General features: G+C 41.4%; 1 protein-coding gene across 9 annotated transcripts in view; it reads left to right on the top strand.

Annotated features, from left to right (window-relative positions):
- LOC125465342 (ras-specific guanine nucleotide-releasing factor RalGPS1-like) overlaps positions 1 to 20,229 on the top strand; it is a 713,999-nt gene that overhangs the window by 223,498 nt on the left and 470,272 nt on the right. For all 9 annotated transcript variants that reach the window (XM_059638202.1, XM_048558694.2, XM_048558692.2 and 6 more), the window contains 3 exons: positions 8,472 to 8,555; positions 11,844 to 11,933; positions 15,817 to 15,909. In XM_059638202.1, coding sequence (XP_059494185.1) covers positions 8,472 to 8,555; positions 11,844 to 11,933; positions 15,817 to 15,909 — 267 coding nt within the window. The remainder of the gene's footprint in view (positions 1 to 8,471; positions 8,556 to 11,843; positions 11,934 to 15,816; positions 15,910 to 20,229) is intronic.

A 20,229-nucleotide genomic window follows, 5' to 3' on the forward strand; every position in this document is an offset into this window, starting at 1 on the left:
ATCTCACCAGGATATTCCATTGTTCAATACAGGATTTACTGCATGTCCTAGGGTTGTGAGCACTGCACGGAAGATCATTTATTGGCCTGCCTTGTGTGCTCTGAGAAGGCGTCAATGGACCCAAGTCCCTGCAGTGATGAAATTCCAATGACTATACTACAGGGAATTTTGGGTTTTTGACACTGTGATGGAATACAGCGAACGATGTGTTGTTAATGTCAAACAGCTGCCATAACAAATGCATACAATCAATCATATGAGAGTGTTTCCTGTGACTTAAAAAATTTCAATGGGTTTTTCAGACTTTACTTATTTTCTTGTAAAAATGTATTGCCCTTCAAATGTTGTCACTTTTGTTACTCAACTGGCTTCCAATACATCAAATTTATTGGTCATTTTGGCAATGTGCTTGAATATCAGGACACCTGATAAAGGAATGAGCGACTATCTGTGAACTTGAGCATGACCATATTTTAGGTTCAATAGGGATGTCAGCTGTATTCAAACCCAGTAGATTGCTTCAATATGTGTTAGTGCCAGTAATATGCTCCACTCAGCATCCCATTTACAGGGATCGTCTTGTGATTTGTTTAGCCTTCTGTTACTATGTTAATTAATTTCACCATTCTCTGCTTGAAACATTTCCACTGTTTGTATGCACCTTGCTTAAAGGAGATCATGGCCCAATGTGGCCCTGAACGTGCTGTGGGCACAGATTTCCACATTAAATGGGTCCACTGGCCGACGTGCCCTGGCTGTTGTAGTGATGGCCACACCCATGGCAGTCAGAGGGTGTTATATTATTCCCCAACATTTTCTGGGTGTTTCTATTACTTCTGCCATGGAGGGGAGACCTCAATTCTCCCCCTTACCCCCAAAAAATACCTTCCTGGGTGTGCAGAGGCAGGCCTGAAGGCAGGACCAGGTGATACTTCTGAAGCAAGGGTCAGCAGCCCAATCTGTTGCCACTTCTCGACCTTCCTGATGATGGGTCATCCACAGTACAGCTTGCCCACTCAGCAGCAAGGGATTTGCAACTTGCATAACTAAGTACCCACTTGTGGGCAGATTGGCTGCCTAATGTGGGGGTGAGGACAGGGTGCTGAAGTCCCACAGGGAAGGTGTCCCCCTCCACAACAGTTGGCCTGAAAGCTGTGGCCACTGTTCATTGTTTAAACGTTGAGACCTAATTCAGGCGGTGCCTGAACATGGAGATACTCTCCTGGTCCCCGAGATCGCCTATACTTACTGTTGGGGAGCTGCTGTCCACCCAAGATTATTGACTCTCTCTGATTCATTCCTGACATGGAGATTGCTGCCTAGGAAGATCTCTTAGGTGAGCATCTGGGAATCGAGTGTGGGATAAAACCCACGTAATGGTAAGAGCTTCACTGTTTAATTCGATCTCTTCCAGTTATGGACTTGGGTGGTTCGCAATGAGTCACAGTGTCAAAGTGGCTCAGCCGAATAGATGCACAGAGTTTCCTTCACAGCTGCTGCTAAATCTGCTGAGCGTTTCCAGCAACTTTGTTTTTGTTCCTGTTTTAGATCCAGTGTGAGCTCTGTAAGCTGTTTAAACAATAACACCTGGTGGTAAACTGCGAGTGTCGGGAATTCATTGGCACAATATTCTCTATGTAATGGATAATTTGCTACTATATGCTGAATAACTTCTGGGAAGTAACTAGTGAATAGTTATTCACCCCCAAGTTACAGGAGAATTGAAGACCTTTTGGGGAGCAATGCAAATGTTTTGTTTCAAGTATGTTTGTTTTTTTCATAGAACGTGGCAATGGCATTTAAGATCAATTGTTACCTACAGCTCATTGTCCTTTGACGGCAGCTAAGAATCGACCGCATTGCTGTGAGTTTGAAGTCACCTGTAGGCAGATTCCATCCCTAAAAGGCCCTGGGTGAACTGGATGAGTTCTTTTTCTTCCAAATAATCAATGATAATTTCATGGCCGCTGTTACTGAGTGTAGATTTCAATGCCAGAGATTTTTACTTCAGGTGGTATGCTAATTGAATGTTGTTGGTGTATGGACAATGCGATGAAATAGGTTAGATTTGAACAATGAGCCGATATGGCAGACTACTTTGTGCACAGCAAGTTGCTACAAACAATGAATGAAAGGCCAGATGATTTATTTTGATGTTAGCTGAAGTGAAATCTGAGCAAGACATGGAGGGACTGAAGAATGCTGGGAGATGCGTTATGTTTGGTTGGTCGATGATTGATTGCATCCCAGATTTGATGGTGAAGCTGTCAGCATTCCCTGTAATTCTGCTACGACACTGACAGCAGCCTCTATTGTCCACCTGTGCAGTTACACGTGAAACTTCACAGCTCACTGCCTCTGCTGGCCTGCTACCGCAGGGGTGCATTGTTGAAGCCCTGACAGTTGGAAATCAATTGAAATCAGAGATTTGGTACTGTAAACTTCCATTTGTATGTTGCAACCCTTTGAAAAGTTCAGTGAGATATAATTTATTAATTAACTGCATTGTAAATATTCATTACAACGGAACCATCTTCTTGATGTGATTCCATAATCTTTCCATTCCATGCACTAATTTTATTTTTATTTTGTTTATGTTTGTTTATGATGTACCAGCTATTGCTTTCATACTATTTTTGTCATTGTGTTTTCTATGAAAAATATTATGAAAAGTGCACGACAAAATGCAATTGTTAAGTTTCTGGCGTTCCAACAGTGGTGATTTTTAAAATGTGATTCTAAATGATTCTGAAGGTTGAAATACTCATGTTACGTTGGCACTACCCAAGTTGTTGACGCTAAACAAGTAGAATTGCAGCAAACATTTTATTAACTGGCGCCCACGAGTCCAGGAATGTGCCGATTGAACACACATTCCAGTTGATCAAGCGGTCCACATCATCTATGCAAAAACACAAGCTAAGTAATAGAAACATAAAGCAGGGGATATGCCCATCACCATTATACTCTACCTACAGCATAAATCACTTTACTCATGTGAAGCTGGAAAAGCGAAGCAGGGAAGCCAATGTTTCAGGCCAAAACCCTTGGTCAGGACACAAAACATTGACTTCCCTGCTCTTCTGATTGCTGTCTGACCTGCTATACTTTTTCCAGTTCCACATTTATCGACTCTAGCTTCCGGCATTTGCAGTCCTTACTGTCTCTAAATAAAAATGCAACTTTGACTGAAAACTTACAGGCAGACAGCCTTCTCACTCGCACCCTCAACTGATTATTTGGACACAGTACAGGTTACGATAATACAGCAAACTTTGCTGTATTTGAGGTGTATGATTTTTGCACGTTTATCGAGGGTGCCAGTTAAAACAAAGTTTGCTGTAGATAGCAGTATGAAAGGCGTGGATCGCGTAGATAGTCAGAGACTTTTTTTCCTTAAGTGCAAACATCAAAGACTAAGGGATATTGGTAAATTGGATATAAACTCGGCTTGGTCTTAGACAGAGGGTGGTTGTGGATGGGTGTTTTTCTGACTGAAGGTCTATGACCAGTGGTGTTCCACAAGGCCTAGTGCTAGAGCCCCTGTTATTTGTAACATATCTAAATAATCTGGATGGATATGTAAATGGTCTGATTAGTAAGTTTACAGATGATACGAAAGTTGGAGTTGTGGATAGTACCAAAGATTGTCAAACTGAAGCCTAAGATGATACTTCCTCTAAGCCTCGGTCCTCCTGTCCTCCGAGGCCAAGGAGGTAGTTTCGGACAGAGCCGGCCATTTCATTGCGGACTTGGTGGAGATTCTGACAGTGCCTATAAGACAAAAGGGAGAGAATGTGCCTGGGCCAGTGGTTCGAGGTGGTGCACAATGAATGAGACTGACGGCAGAGTTACTGAGGGAGTTGCAGTGGAATGAAGAGTAGTAATTACTCAATCAGAGGGGCATGGATATCTCAACATTCCCAGAGGAGCAGTCCCCATCTTCTCCTGGGAGGATCAGGATTCTGCCCTCCTAGGGACTAAGGTGGTGAATGTTGGTCACTCCCTACCCATCTCGGCCCTTCCTGCCCAATGGAGGGCTACCTTCCCCTCGGATAAGAAAAAGAGCTGAATAGAGGGAGTTGAAAGCGGGTGACCTGACTGGTGTTGGTGCGACTGGGGAAATCTGGTGAAGTGCCTGGAGGAGGTTGTAACATCAGCATTGTGCTGGAGTTATCTGGGGCCAAGTACTCAACTGGTTAGAATTTCTAGGTGAGCAATGAAATGGCTAACCTACACCAGTGTTTTGGTGTTGGTTAGAGTTTTCCAATGCCAAATTATCCTATTGCAAGCGTATAAAACCTGTCTTTGTTTCTAGCCAACTCCCTCTGAAATGATGGCTGACCAAGTAGCCTGAATGACCCAGTATGATGGCAGGGGCAGCACAGTGGCTCAGTGTTTAGCACTGCTGCTTCACGGTGCCAGGGATCTGGGTTCATTTCCAGCCCCGGGTGACTGCCAGTGTGCAGTTTGCAGATTGTCCATGTCCATGTGGGTTTCCTCCCAGATGCTCCAATTTCCTCCCACAGTCCAAAGATGTGCAGTTTAGGTGGATTGGCCATGCTAAATTGCTGATAGTGTCCAAGGATGCCATGGTAAATGCAGGGTTATGGGATAGGATTGGGGGTGGGGCTCGCGGCAGTGTGGTTCTGGGTGGGATGCTCTTCAGAGGGTCAATATGGACTCGACGGGCCAAATGTCCTGCTTCCACGCTGTGGGTATTCTTTGACCTGGACTAAAAGCTTCACATTGGGAACGAGTGTGGGTTACTGAGGCAAATTAAAAAATTGCTTCTTGTTTAAAGTCTTCAGATAACATAGTTTTCATGAGCGATAATTTCTATTTTTACTTGATATTAATAATCATGTAAATCTATTTTGTTCAAAACTTCTACAACAACCGAGAAACAGTCTGTTTTGTTATGAGTTTCCAGCATTTTCTCTTTTGACTTAATATTTTTCTCCTCTTGTGTCATATCTCGTGCCACCATCTTTATTTTGAAGCTTTGCTTCATTTGCAACCCAGATTGCTTTAGGAGTGTTGCAAATGATGAGAATGTAGGACTGAGCCAGTTTTCCATTTACTGTATTACATATTGCTGACTCTAATTTAATAACTTAACCAAGAATTGAAGAAATGCAACGCAAGGAGTGAAATTAAATGTTGATGGCAGTCGCCCACAGCAGCACAACGATTACCTCATTTGGAGTTAAGCACAGATTGGCATGTGATGCCAAGTCTTGCATGATTATAGCAAGTGGTTAGGATTCATCTTTCTTTTTCTCAGAAAAAGATTCGATGCATTTGAAATAGATCCTTAGGCAAAATGACTTTTTTTGAGACAAAAACACTGGAAAAGGTCTGCAATTATTTTTGCCAAATTCTTAAGCCAAAAATAATGGGTTGAATTCTGAGCCACCCACAGGCTCGATTTCAAAACTGGGGCAATGTGCCATTGGTCCAGCCATTCCTTCCACAGTTTTATGGGAGGAGGGAGTTTCTGATGAGTAACCGAACTGAAAGGCCCCATCCTGTCACTGCTCTGCTGTTATACACAGTCTCAGTTAGCTCAATTGGCTGGATGACTGGTTTGTGATGCGGAGTGTGATGGCTATAACTTGGGTTCAATTCTCACACTGGCTGAGGTTACAGCAAAGGGCTCTCCTTCTCAACTTCACCCCTCGCCTGAGGCATAGTGACCCTCGGTTTAGACCACCACCAATCTTCTCTCTCCAATGAGAGAGTATCTCAATGAGACGATGGTGACTTTCCCTTTCTTACAGATGGCAGAGGGCTCTTGTAACACAACGGTAGTGCTCCTGCCTCAGAGCCCAGAAGTCTCAGGTTCGAGTCCTGCCTGCTCCTGCGTTGTATTAGCACACGTCTAAACAGATTGATTAAAAGCCAACTATAATGGATGGCAGGCAAGGCCAGTTCCCAAATGCAACCTAGCCTCTTTAGCCCTGGTTGTGCGTGGTCGTTGCAAATTGATGTGGTATGTGAGGGCGAGGTTTCTTTCCTGAAGCTTTGAACACACTCACACGTGCACGCTGGGTCCTGTCATTCTGGCAACAACAAAATTGCCACATTACCTCAATGTCAAGGTGCGTTGCTGGACTCCATCTTTTTGTCCTATCTGCAGGACCAGAGGTGACCACCGCTCCTGTTTGGTGTTGCCATTGTGCAGAGCTGTAACATAGGAACAGCAGCTCAGAGTCAGGACTTCCTTTGTGAGCTGGGCATAAGTTTCACCCCTAATTAGAGAACAGAATGGCACATTGGTAGTGTCTTGATCTGTGGAGTAGAAGTTATGCTTCGGAGTTATGTAATAACCTCTCTGGACAAGTTGGTTAGAAAAATAGTTCACTTAAAAAAAAATTAAAGGATGCGCAAAAATATCCAAGTGTGGCAAAACAGAAGGTAGGCTCACCCACTCAGTTTGATCTATATTCTCCTCAGTTGATGTATAGTGATTAGAGAAGGACGCTACAGAGTTGAATCAAATCAGCTAACAGACAGTGACAAGATGGTCTGCTGACTATGTTGGAATTTGAAAATGTCTCCTCGAGCATGTAATTCTTTGATCGTATAGTCAGGAGCTTTTTATATAACACCTGTCTGCGAAAATAGACAAAATGTTGAGGAATATTGTAAAGCAACACTTAGCCTTTTCATCAAGGCACCTGATCCAGAGGAATAAGTAATGGTGCCATGCAATGAAACAAAATAAACCAATTAAATTCTAATTTCATCAGTCAGGCACAGTTAAAGTTTCTCATGACTGCTGAATCCTGGCTCTAATTCGACCAGTTTCTGGAGGTGAGTCGTGCTGCCAAGACCCAAATGCAAAGTATATTGTAAACCACGGGACACGCAACATCACCGCAAGTCCATAGTTGAATGATTGTGCTGTGCTGTTGGATGACTGGAAAACCTGTCTCTCATTGTTACCTCCCACCGAATCATTTGAAAATAAGGCCTGACGTTACCTCGGGATGAACAAAGGCTTAGAGTCTGTGCTTCTTAAACATCTCTATTTTGTCACTTCCTTTTTCAGGATATTGCAAGAGAATGTAGGGAGAGATGGTGGTGTAGTGGACTCGTAATCCAGATCTCGGGCTAATACTATGGATGACATGGGTTCGATTCTGACCCAAGCACCTGGTGGTGTTTCAATTCAGTGAAGAAAACTAGAAAATGAAGCTCGTCTCTGTCATGGCAACCATGATAGCTATGATTGCTGTAAAAGCCTGATGTCCTATTGGGAAGGCAATCTGCTGTCTGCATCCAGTCTGGCCTATGTGTGACTCCTGACTCTCAGTCATGTCTTTTACGCTTAAATGTCCTGTGACAAGTCTGAACAGGCTATTCAGTTCAAGGCCAATTAAAGATGTCCTACAAATGCTGGCAATATCCACGTTTCCTGAAAGAATAAAGAAAGCAAAAGCCAAGCAATACAATTTAGTTTATCAGTCATTTTCTATAACTACAGATAATAGGTTTAGTCAAAGTGTTTTCACAAATGATGGTTAATGCAAGGAGAGATGGTCCAACTGAGTTGGTTGAATTTATCTCCAGAGCTGAAAAAAGACAAAACAATACAAGCTATTAGAGCATCGATATGCTTGATACTGTCATTATTGTGGATAATAATCAGTATATTGATAATAAGCCTAATGGACATTCACTAGTCTGGAAATGTCACTTTTGGTTTCTTGCAAAAGCATGGTCTACAGTGATATGTGATTTGATTTGATTTATTGTCATGTGTACCTAAGGACAGTGAAAAGCTCTGTTTGCAAGTAGTACAGGCAGCTCAGATTAAACAAGGCCAGACAGATCAAAGGGTGAAAAAGACTTGAACAGAGTGAGGCCTACAGATTGCACTTAACAGGACACGAGAGAGGCAAGATCAACATTATTTAGAGTTAGAGAGACCATTCATTAATAATGGCCAGGAAGAAGCTGTTCTTGAACCTGTTGGTGCAGGAGTTCAAACTTCTGTGTCTTTTGCCTGACTGAAGAGGTTGTTGGAGGTCATTACTGGGGTGAGATGGGATGGGTCTTTGATGTTGGCAGCAATGAGAGTTGTAAATGGAGTGCATGAATGGGAGGTTGGCTTCCATGATGGTCTGTGCTCTGCACACGACCTTCTGTAGTTTCTTACAGTCCTGGGTAGACCAGTTACCATAACAGGCCATAATGCACCTGGACAGTATATTTTCTAGGGTGCATTTGTAAAAGTCGGCGAAGGCCCTAAGGGATATGCCAAATTTCCTGCATGTGTTTGCATATTTTTAAAGTTTTGTCCCTGTTCTACAAACTTGGGTTAAGTTGACAAGATTGACCAAACCAGTTTCACAATAGAAGCAAATACTCTAATTGCAAGATCGTTGTCCTAGTCTTTAAGTGAAATACTGATGTAATATTTTGAAATAATTATTAATTTGGTTCAATGATTTGATTTCCAGGAGCTGACTAGTTGTGGGTGGAATAAAAAAGACAAGCATATCCTGGCACCAAATATTGTTGCTTTTACAAGACGGTTTAATCAGGTAGGTTCTGCATTAGGAGTGGAATATCTTGTAGTTTGCTTGTTGGTTTGCTCTTCATTTTTCCATTAGAAATTAGACCGAAAGCTAACGGAGTCTGTGAGATGGTCCAAGTCCTTGTTTTGTAAAGTGATTTCCACTTCATATGTACTCATATGAATGACCTGTTTCTGCAATACAATGGTTGATTATTTGAATGAAACGATGGTATTTCCCTAGTACCAACACCATTTCAATCTAAATGTTTGAATTTTTTTTGACATACAGAGATTTTGAATTCCTAATAAATTTCTGATGTATTTTTCTGTTACATGTAATAGTGATGAGGGTACAGCCCCAAAATTGACCTTATTGTTCTGGGGCAAATTAATACAAACATGTATATTTATTCTTAACTTAGCACCAGATGTACCTGAGTGTGTTTTACTGGTGTTTGGATCGGTATCGGGATTGGAGGAAGACCCATACCAAAGTGTTATAGCTGACATGGAGCCATGCATAGTATTAATTCAACATGGTGATGAGCAACATTTAACATTGTAAGAGAGGTTGGATATTGTGAACTGAAATTGACGCTGTCAAAATTAAGCATTCTCTGAACAATTTCAACCATATCACTATCACTAATTTGTCAGTGGTAAATTATGAAATACCAGAAGAATTTTAATCCCCACGAACAGATAGGCTTGGGTGAGGTGGGGATTAACACATTGCCAATCTTAGTGGTACCTTGTGGTGACCCATTTCTGGTGGGAAATGAGGGGGTGACCATCCACCGCAATCCAAGGCAGTTGGTTGACACTTCACATTAAAATAATGACAAGGATTCCGATTTCATTTGTATTCTGTTAGAATATAACCATAGATACCTGGGTTTCCTAAGCCCAACAACTACAGTCAGACAGGGAATATTGAATCGAGTGCTCCTTTCCACTGATCTGCTAGGTCCAAGATATCTGCCTGGGCAGCCCTCAGCCCATCAGCTGTCTCCGTGAAACCGCTAATCCTACCTTCTAGCCTCCAACCATCTCTGTTCGAAGGGGGAACCTCTCATGTATGCTGCAAGGTTAAACTCTGTTTCTATGTTCAGGCAAGTTCAAATCCAGCCCAGTTGTGTGAATCAGATCATCACCATGAAGAGGAAAAGGAAACATATAGCTGGGAAACAATGCAGTGACCCTTCATCAGCAACACCAAGTGTGACTATTGATACCTCATTTAATGTCTAACGGAGTTTAAAAACACCAATTCAGGTTGATGATTCCATAGTATGGAAAACCGCAAATATATTTCGGCAAAATTGAACATGCATAGTGTTAATGACTGATGGTTCTGCCAAAATCCCCTAATGGAATTGCTTTCTGTCAATGAAAGTTACCAGATGTTTCTGAACTAGGTATGCTAATTATCTTTGGCATACAGCTTGTCACATCAGTTCCTAGGAACACAATTTTTAATCCTTGTGAAAATGTTACGTAGAAAAAAAGCTGTTGATTAATTAAGTGGGCTAAATGTACGTTTTTATAAGCAGAGTTTAATATAGTCAAATTATATTCAATCTGTACTCTATCAGAGATGGTATAATCAATCCAAATCTCTTCAGCAGAGATACAGATAATTGAAGAGTAATGATTTCTGCAGTCAGAACATAAGCAAACCAAAATAGAAACAAAATGAGAACTGATGAAGAGTCACCAGGCTCAAAATGTTACATGTGCTTTCTTCCCACTGATGCTGCCAGAGCTGCTGAGTTTTGCCAGCAGTTTCTATTTTTGTTTCAGATTTCCAGCTTCGCAGTTCTTTATTTTACCCGACCAAGTAAGTGTATGTTAGTATTGATTTAACATCATATCTGTGCAAGTATTGATTTAAATTTTCAGTTGTGCGGCAGTTTCAAAGTCCTATTTCCTTCATTGTTGGGCAAACACGTATGGTTGTGTAAACGCTCCTGTTTTAGAGCATTCTGGCAATCTCCTCCCACCCTTCACACTTGAAGTTCGAGGATATTCTACAGCATGCTATGCACCCTTTCACAACCATTGCTGGTGTTACTAGAACATAAAACATAGAACAGTACAGCACAGGAACAGGCCCTTCGGCCCACAATATTGTGCCAAACGTGACACCAAATTAAACTAATCCCTTCTGCCTGTCCTTGGTTCGTATTCTTCCATTCCTTACAGATTATTTAAAAATTCTTTAAACGTCCGCATCGTATCAGCCTCCACCACCATCCCAGCCTTGCATTCCTACCAGCCTGTGTGTCAAAAAAACTTGCCCCTCACATCTCCTTTTGACATTCCCCCTCTCACCTTAAACGCACGCCCCTTAGTTTTAGATTTTTCAACTCTGGGGGGGGAGAAAGATTCTGACCGTCAACCCTATCTATGCACCTCATAATTTTATAGAGATCGATCAAGTCTCCCCTCAGCCTCCACTGTTTCAGAGAAAGCACCTCGAGTTTTTTCTAGCCTCTCCTAATCGCGCATATTCTCTAATCCAGGCAGCATCCTGGTAAACTTCTTCGGCACGCTCTCGAAAACCTTCACATCCTTCCTGTAATGTGGTGACCAGAAGTGAATGCAGCACTCTAAGTGTGGCCTAACCAAAGCTGCAGCATGACTTCCTCACTTTTGTACTCGATTCCTGACCAATAAAGGCAAGCGTGCCATATGCCTTCTTTTTTTTTAAACTACCCTGTCTACTTTCATGGCCACTTTCGGGGAGCTATGGACGTGAACCCCAAAATCCCTCTGCACATCTATGCTCCGATCAGGGTCCTGCCAATAACTGTATTAACATTTGATTTCTCCAAGTGCAGCACTTCATCCTTACCCAGATTGAAATCCATCTGCCATTTCCCCATCCATATCTGCAACTGATCTACATCCCACAGACAACAATCCTTTGACAACCTTCTACACTATCCACAACTCCACTGATCTTTGTATCATTTGCAAACTTACTAAACCCACCCACCTACATTTTCATCCAAGTCATTTATACATTTCACAAACAGCAGAGGTCCCAGGACAGATCCCTGTGGAACACCACTGATCATAGACCTCCAGTCCAAAAACTTTCACCACTACTCTCTGCCTTCTATGGGCAAGCACATGCTCAATCAAATGTGGCTAAGTCACCGTGGATCCCATGCATCTTAACCTACTTTATGATTACTACGTGGAGGATTTACCTGTGACTCAAGAGATTTTTCGCAACAGAGCTCACTGCAACCCCAGTTCAGATATATCCAAATTTCATGGTGAAACTTTCTGTGTTCACTCACAGGTCAGCTTCTGGATTGTTCGAGAGATCCTCACTGCTCAGACTTTGAAAATAAGAGCTGAAATATTGAGCCATTTTATAAAACTAGCTAAGGTAAGAAATTTGCTGAACTGCTTTGATAACTTAGCGTGTTTAAAAGTTATTTCTATTCAAAGTAGCTCCTTTCTTCTTCTAGAGCATAGCGTTACATAGCACAGAAACAGATCCTTCGGTCCAACCAGTCCATGCTGAACATAATCCCAAACAAAACTAGTCTCACCTGCCTGCTCCTGGCCCATATTGCTCCAAACCTTTCCAATTTCATGTGGTTATACAACATTTAAAAGACACTTTAATTTGTACCCACATTCTCCATTTCCTCAGGAAATTCATTCCAAACGTGAACCACACTCTTGTGTTTTAAAAAAGAAACAAAAAATTGCCCCTCATGCCTTTGATAAATCACTATATCCTCTCAGAAATGTGTCCATAAACTTGTAATCCCCTTTCCTAGGGAAAAGGCACCTAGCAATAACCCAAACTACACTTCATTTTTGTCTTTACATTTCTTATATACTTCTGCTTGGGTACTTTCATGAATTGTACTCCAACTGATTGGATAAAATCCACGAGGTGCTAATATGATAAAATAACTCTTAAATTACGTTATGAAATGATGTGAAATTGAACATTAAGAACAAATTTTATTTATTTATATCAAAAACTCTACCCTTGCCTGTGACTCTATTACTTTTACAGCTGCTCTCTCACACAAAGCAATGCAGGGGGGAGGGTTGGGTGCCCTGTTTGACCCCATTTACAGCGTCAACCCTATATCCTGTCCATCACAGAGGCCACTTACTTCTACCGCATCTACATTACCTGGTTCCTAACTGCACAGAGAGTCAGGAGGCAGAGGACAGGATGGTAGCCATGACTAAGGAGAAGGAACTGGGGAAGCTGAATGGTCTGGAGGTGGATAAAATACCCACCAGGCCAGATGGCCCACACCCGGAGCTCTGATGGAGATAGCTGAGGAGACTGTAGAGGTGTTGGTGATCTTTCAGCAATCACTGGGGTAAGCGAGCATTCCAGAGGATTGGAAAATGGTTACTATGCCACCCTTGTTTGAGAAGGGATGAAGGCAGAAGATGGGAAACTATACGCTGGTTAGCTTGAACTCAGTCACTGGTAAGATTTTAGAGTACGTTATTAAGCATGAGATTGTGGAGTACTTGGAAGTGCACATTAAAATAGGGTAGAGTCACCGCAGCTTTGTTAGCATACCTGTTAGAAGTCTTTGAGGAGGCAATGAGTAAGTTAGACAAAGGAAAGCCAATGGACCTGCTCTATTTGGATTTCCAGAAGGCCTTTGATAAGGTGCTACACACAGGAAGCTGCTAAATAAGATAAGATCTCATGGTGTTAGGGGCAAGGTATTGGCAGGGATAGAAGATTGGCTGACTGGCAGAATGAAGAGACTGGGATCAAGTAGTCTTTTTCAGGATGGCGGTCTAATGGAGTTCTGCAGGGGTCAGTGTTGGGACCACAACTGTCCATGTTTTGCATTAATCATCTGGACAAAGGAACTGAAGGCATTGTTGCTTAGTTTGCACACAACACAAACATAAATAGAGTTACAAGAAGGGTTGAGTCAGTAGGGAGGCTGCAGAAAAAGTTGGGCAGGTTAGTAGAGGGGACAAAAAGTGACAGATGGAATGCTATGTAGGAAATAGTGAGGTTATGCACTTTTGGTAGGAAGAATAGAGGCAAGTACTCTTTAAATGGGGAAAGGCTTTGGAAATCTGAAGCACAAAGGGACGTGGTCTTAGTTCAGGATTCTCTTAAAGTTAACATACAGTTTGAGTCAGCAGTTAGGAAGGCAAATGTAATAGTAGCAATCATTTTGAGAGGGATACAGTACAAGAGCAGAAGTGTACTACTGAGGCTGTTTCTGACTATGGTCAGACCGCATTTGGAATATTGTGAGCCCTTTTGGGCCCTGTACATAAGGAAGGATGTGTGGGCCTTGAAAGGAATCTGGAAGATGTCTCCAAGAATGAGTCAGAGGATGAAGGACCTAATGAGAAGCAGTTGAGGGTTGAAACTTGCTGAACAGGGATGGGCTTGGACAGCATGGCCATGGACCGGATGTTTCCCCGAGTAGGAGAGACTAGGAATTGACGGCATGGTCTCAAGTGAAGGGATACCCTCTGGAACTGAGATAAGGAGGGAGTTCTTCAGCCAGAGAGCACTGAATCTCTAAAACTCATTCCAGCAGAAGGCTGTGGAGGCCACGTCGTTGAGCATGTCAAACTCTGAGGTGGATAATGGGAAAAGGCAGGAGAATGGGTTTGAGAATCATCAATGATTGAATGGTGGAGGAGAATTATAGGCTGAATGGCCTAATTCTGCCCTACTTATTCTTTATTTTATACAGCTGCCAACATGCACAAAATCTCGTCACTCATATTTTTTGTTCTGATGATCTATCTCTCATGTCCTCATATTCTGTTTCCTGCCTTGTAATGCAGTGAATTCCAAACCTTTTCTCTTGGTTACAAATCTTCTACCTCTGCAATCCCTTCAGTTTTTTTAATCCCAGCCTAAACTCCTCAGCCCTCAATACTAAGTGTCCTATTTACTTTCATCCCTTTCCTCAGATAGATTTGGTCCTAACCTTTGTGTAATCTTAAGTGTAATTTTACCAGGATGTACGTTTTAAACTTAAACTCTTATTTTAAACTTTTTAAATTTAACTTTTTAAATCTAAGCTTTTCCAACACTCCTTGCTGTATCTCTGTCTTAAATGATTTCTGGAAGCTTAGATATCACAACTGTATTATCTCTGCTGATGCTCCTCAAAGTCTTTTTTTCTTCTCTGTGAGGAATCCAAGATTTGTTGCTTTAAATCAAATATACAAACATTAGAAGATATAGTTGAAATTCTTGAAGATGATTCCTAATATCAGTTTACATTTTACAGGATGAATTCATTCAGTTCTAGACTTTTAATTTAAGTTATGAAAAGCTCTGAATAGGAAGGGTTTAGAGGCATATGGGCCAAATGCTGACAAATGGGACTAGATTTATGTTGGATATCAGCATGGATGAGTCAGACCGAAGGGCCTGATTCCATGCTGTATGTCTCGATGACTCTTGATTAGAATTCGCCTTGGGCTTCAACAATGACTCAACAAGTTTGGAAGCAAATTGCTGAGCTATGTCGCCCAGCAAGGCTCAAGCCTTAATTTCCATGGCTTTGTCAGTGGTGTCAGTTTCACCTGAGGTAGTACACAGGCACCGAGTTTGTGTGCTTGGGTTGGGGCCAGATTCTGAGTCACTCAAGTGACACCTTCACAAGAGGAGAAACTGAAAACCAGGTGAATTAAAAAGAAATATTTGATACTCCTCGTTTTAACTGCAGTCCATGAAGGTGGCTGGCCAAATTCGGTCAGACCAGTTGGTTGCAGTTCTTAGAGAGAGCTTTCTGGTTTCACAAGGTTTATGTTTCAAAGCAAAATAGGATTACTCCATTTCTCTGCCTATTTAAATATGTTATTAAGCTTACAATTAAAAAACAGTGCAGAATAACTTAATGGTGGAATATACCAAATCCTCTTTATCCACAGGGGATAGGGGCATGGACTTCCTTTGGGGTAAAAAAGAACCCATGGATACTGTTCCTATGTAACTCTCGCATTTACCATGAAAGATCAGACTAGACAAGTCATTGGGGGGAATAAAATGAGGTCTGGGGCTAGATGGTGAATGCCCAGATTGTGCTTTCATTAATAATGAGGAGTGACTGTATCTGTTTTGTGTTTCCAAGGGCTCAACATTTTGCAAAAGATATCACTTTAAGAACAATTTGTGCAGAAGCAGCATGTTAAGAAGATAACTGATTTGAATCTGAGGCATCTGATTTAACGATTTTGATTTGCTGTGGAGATGTTGAAGCATCAGTTGCATTTTTTTTTCCCTCTCTCTTTTCCAGAAACTGCTCGAATTAAACAACCTTCACTCTCTCATGGCTGTGGTCTCAGGTCTTCAAAGTGCACCAATATTCAGGCTCTCAAAAACCTGGGCAGTAAGTTTCATTGTGCTACTTTTGTGCTACTCTCTGCAATATGCACAAGTCCACTTCTGATATTTTCAAACCAAACATTGGAATGTTTTTGCTAATAGTTTTGGCGCTGATTGCTGAACTTTATTCTCAAGAGAAGAGCTGTGACACGTGTTCTGTGTCTATTTTATTCCTATGAATGTAACTCATTAGCAAAATAATTAGTTTTGAAGAATTGCAGAAACATTAATTTCTCAAAGAATGGGAAATATATATTTCAGTTAGGTACAACCAGGATAGCGCTCTAATTATGTAAGCTCTTACAGCATTGTACTGTTTCATAGCTCAATGCCCATGTATGTGGGGAAAGGTTGGTTGCCATTGGTAAGAAGTTGCAGGACCTTTAGAAAAGCCATGCAATCAAACGCGGTCCAGCCAACATGGTTTTGAGAAAGAGAAATCATGGTTTTACAATTCTGCTGGAGTTCACTCGAGGATATAACAAGAAGAATTAATGAAGGGGAACTGGTAATGGAATTGAATTTCCAGAAGACATGCAATAAGGTGTCATGTAAAGGGTGTTGCACACGGTGGGAGTTCATGGAATTGGGGGTAATGTACTAGTGTGGATTGACATTGACCAACAAACAGAAGACCGAGTTGGGATTAACTGGTCTCTTTCAGGTTGGAAAGATTCAACTAGTAGAGTGCTACATGGGTCAGTCATAGGCTTTGAATTGTTTATTGTCTATATTAATGGTTTGAAGGAAGGGCAAAGTATAATGTATTCAAATTTGCTGCTGATGCAAAAATAGCTGGGAGAACATCCATGAGGAATGTCTGAGTGGATATGGATAGGTTGAGTGAATGGGCAAAAACTTGGTAGGAAGAGTTAAATGTAGGAGACTGTGAGGTCATACACTTTGGTAGGAAGAATTAAGAGATAGACTATTTGTAAGATGGAGAACAACTCCAAAAAAGTGCAGCATAGAAGGATCTAGATACTTTTGTGCATTAAGCTAAAAGCAAATTAGCATGCAGGGTTGACTTATCATGAGTGGCTAAACAGGTTAGGCCTCTATTCATGAGATAACAAGGTGTAGAGTTAGATGAACACAGCAGGCCAAGCAGTATCACAGGAGCAGGAAAGCTGACGTTTTGGGTCTAGACCCTCCTTCTGAAATGGTGATTTCTGAAGAAGGGTCTAGGCCTGAAATGTCAGCCTTCCTACTCCTCTGATGCTGCTTGGCCTGCTGTGTTCATCCAGCTCTACAACTTGTTATCTCAGATTCTCCAGTATCTGCAGTTCCTACTATCTCAGGCCTTTATTCATTAGAGGTTAGAACAATAAACGGCAATCTATTTGAAACGGACAACTTTCTAAGAGGCTCTGACAGGGGAGATGTTGAGAAGGTGTTTCCACTAATGGGGCCATCTCAAACTAGGGACCGTAGGTACAGAATAAAGACACACTGATTTAAAACTGAAATGCAAAGGAATTTCTTCCCTCTCAGGTTTGTGGATGGGTAGAATTCTCTAGCCAAAGAGTTGTGGAAACTAAATCACTGAGACTATTTGAAGAGAAAGGAGAAAGCTTTGGAAATATCAGGTAGTTGCAGGCCATGGGGAGTAGTCGAAGATTGGAGAAGATCACCCATGACCTTGTAGAATGGTGGACAGGCTTGAAAGGCTGAATGGTTTCTGCTACTATTTACTATGTTCTTACAATTCACAGACAAATTCTGAGGGCATCAACAATTTTGTTATGAAATATATACAAAGAGAAATCCTGACATGATGGCAAGCTACTACATCTTCACAATAATAATGACTAGATTGTATAATATAAAATTCCAACCTTTCCATCAATGGTCACGTTTACCAATTATGTGCAAGGCAATTCTTATTTGAACCAGAGCTACGTGTGTTCAATAATTTACTAATGATGTCTGTTACAATATAAAAATGAGATGATTCCTGAGGTACAAACATCCTATCTTCATATAACATATGCCATAAATGCCTGCATATGCATTTCTGGGAAGGTCAGCTAGAAGTGAAATCCAGGCTCAACTCATTTAACTCTCTCAAATCATTTAAAATAGTAATAAATATAATTAAAGGGAATACATTAGAGAAACAACTCTTGATACAGACAATGCTTCAAGTATGTATTTCCCTGCCACAAACTGTTGTGAAGCAAAGTGTACAAATTCTTTTAATATGTTGATTGGAAGCGTTGGATGCAGATACAGTTATAACAGGCATTTGGATAAGAACATGAATGGGAAAGGTTTGGAGGGACATGGGCTAAATGCAGCCAGGTGAGGCTAGTATAGGTTGGGAACATGGCTGGTGTGCACTAATTGGAACGAAGGGTCTGTTTCCAAGCTGTATGACTCTGACTCTTATCAATGATGCCTTCCGAATGGCCTGCAATGTCCATGAGCTTTAACAATGAAATGTCCCACGATGATAGGGCGTCGGTGGATTTTTCTGCTGCTTCCTAAAACCTCAACAATTCCGATGTTAAAAATGAGAATGGAATAAATACTTGAGTACATTCAGCTGGACTAAGGAGTCTAGCATTGATAGATGTATCGGTTTAGCTCGGTTTCAGAAACAGATCTTCTGTTTGTGTACACACTCCAAATGACTCCCGAACTTCTCAGAATGCTGAGAACCCTGACCAATTCTTTCCAGAAATCGCAGGCTAAACATTGGGATTGCTTATTTTGACAATAACAGTGTTGTAATGGCAATTTTTTGTCATTCATTGCAGTGGCTAGTGCACAGATTTAAAAGGTTTCCACATGTGCCGTTATGTAGTAGTTTTTCAGTCAGTACTCGTTTGAGTATTAGCTAAGGTGCAAAAGATCAAGTCATTTCTTTTTCTAACTCATATTATATGTTCAAATATGAAAATAACAGAAGTATTTTGAAGCATATATTTGGCCCCAAAAGCTGATTCACAAACTGCTGCTGGAATATGTAGCGGAAAGAGTGCTTGAGCCAGATCTCTATCCTAAATTAAGACAAAAACCATTTATAAATCTCTCATTGCAAGATTGCCCTTTTATGGAACAGCGGAGCTGTAACTTAACTCATGATAATTTTGCTTTCCATTGCACAGTTATTGTCATAGGTATGGAGATGCACGGCATGGAAACAGATGTTCTGGTCCAACTCGCCCATGCTGACCAGATAGCCTAAATTAATCTAGTCCCATTTGGCCCATATCCTCCCTATTCATGTACCCATCCAGATGCCTTTTAAATGTTATAATTGTACCACCCTTCACCGCTTCCTCTAGCAGCTCATTCCATGCACACACCACCTTCTTCATAAGAGTTGCCCTTTAGGTCACTTTTGTCTTCCCCCTCTCACCTTATGGTGTCTAGTTTTGGACGCCCTGACCCTGGGAAAAAGACCTTGGTTTTTCACTCTATCCATGCCCCTCATGATTTTATAAACTTCTGTAAGGTTACCCCTCAGTCTCTGGCACTCTGGGGAAAATAGCCCCAGCCTATTCAGCCTGTCCCTATTGCCCAAACCCTCCAAGCCTTGTAAATAGTTTCTCAAAGCTTTCAAGTTTAACATCATTGCTATATTAGGGAAAGCAGAATTAAACACAGTATTCCATGCATTGCTTATTTGATTTTATTTTGCACAGAAAAATAAACATGAATTCAAAAAGTTGTTGAAATCCAATATGCTGCAGGAAGAGGTTATAACTGATCACTTTTCAGTGATGGATTTGACTGTTATTCAGGGCTGTTTGAGAGGGAGTTTGGATTGAGTCAGACGGAACTGTGTCAATTTTTATTTAAATGAAATTGCTTTTAAGCATTCATGAGTTTAGTGGGTCGGTACATGTAGATTTTCCCCATATTGTCGAAGTTCGAGCTCCATGCTGAAATGATTGGTGGATAGTTGCTGATGGCCTGACCAAGCTACGATTTCTTGGATGAAGCAAAATACCGTGGATGCTAAAGGTCGGCCAGCATCTGTGGTGAGAATCATGTTGGATTCGAAACATTACCTCTGTTGCTTTCTCTCTGCATTCTCCGTGTTTCTTGCAGATGTCTTGGAGTGGTCTCCATTACTTGTGGTCTCTGATCAGAAACCTCCACTATGGCCTTTTTCTGCTTCCGTACAATTAGCCCAGTTTTCAATTGGGGTATCACTCTTTCTCCTCACTTTTCCCCAAACTAACTTTTCTGAAAAGTGGTGGTAGGGAGTTTGAACGTGATGTCATTCAGCACAGAAACAGACACTTTGGTCTAGCCAGTCCATGCCAAACATAATCCCAAATTAATCTCATCCCACCTACCTGCCCCTAGC

The sequence above is a fragment of the Stegostoma tigrinum genome, chromosome 29 (genome assembly GCF_030684315.1).
Source record: "Stegostoma tigrinum isolate sSteTig4 chromosome 29, sSteTig4.hap1, whole genome shotgun sequence".
NCBI lineage: Eukaryota > Metazoa > Chordata > Chondrichthyes > Orectolobiformes > Stegostomatidae > Stegostoma > Stegostoma tigrinum.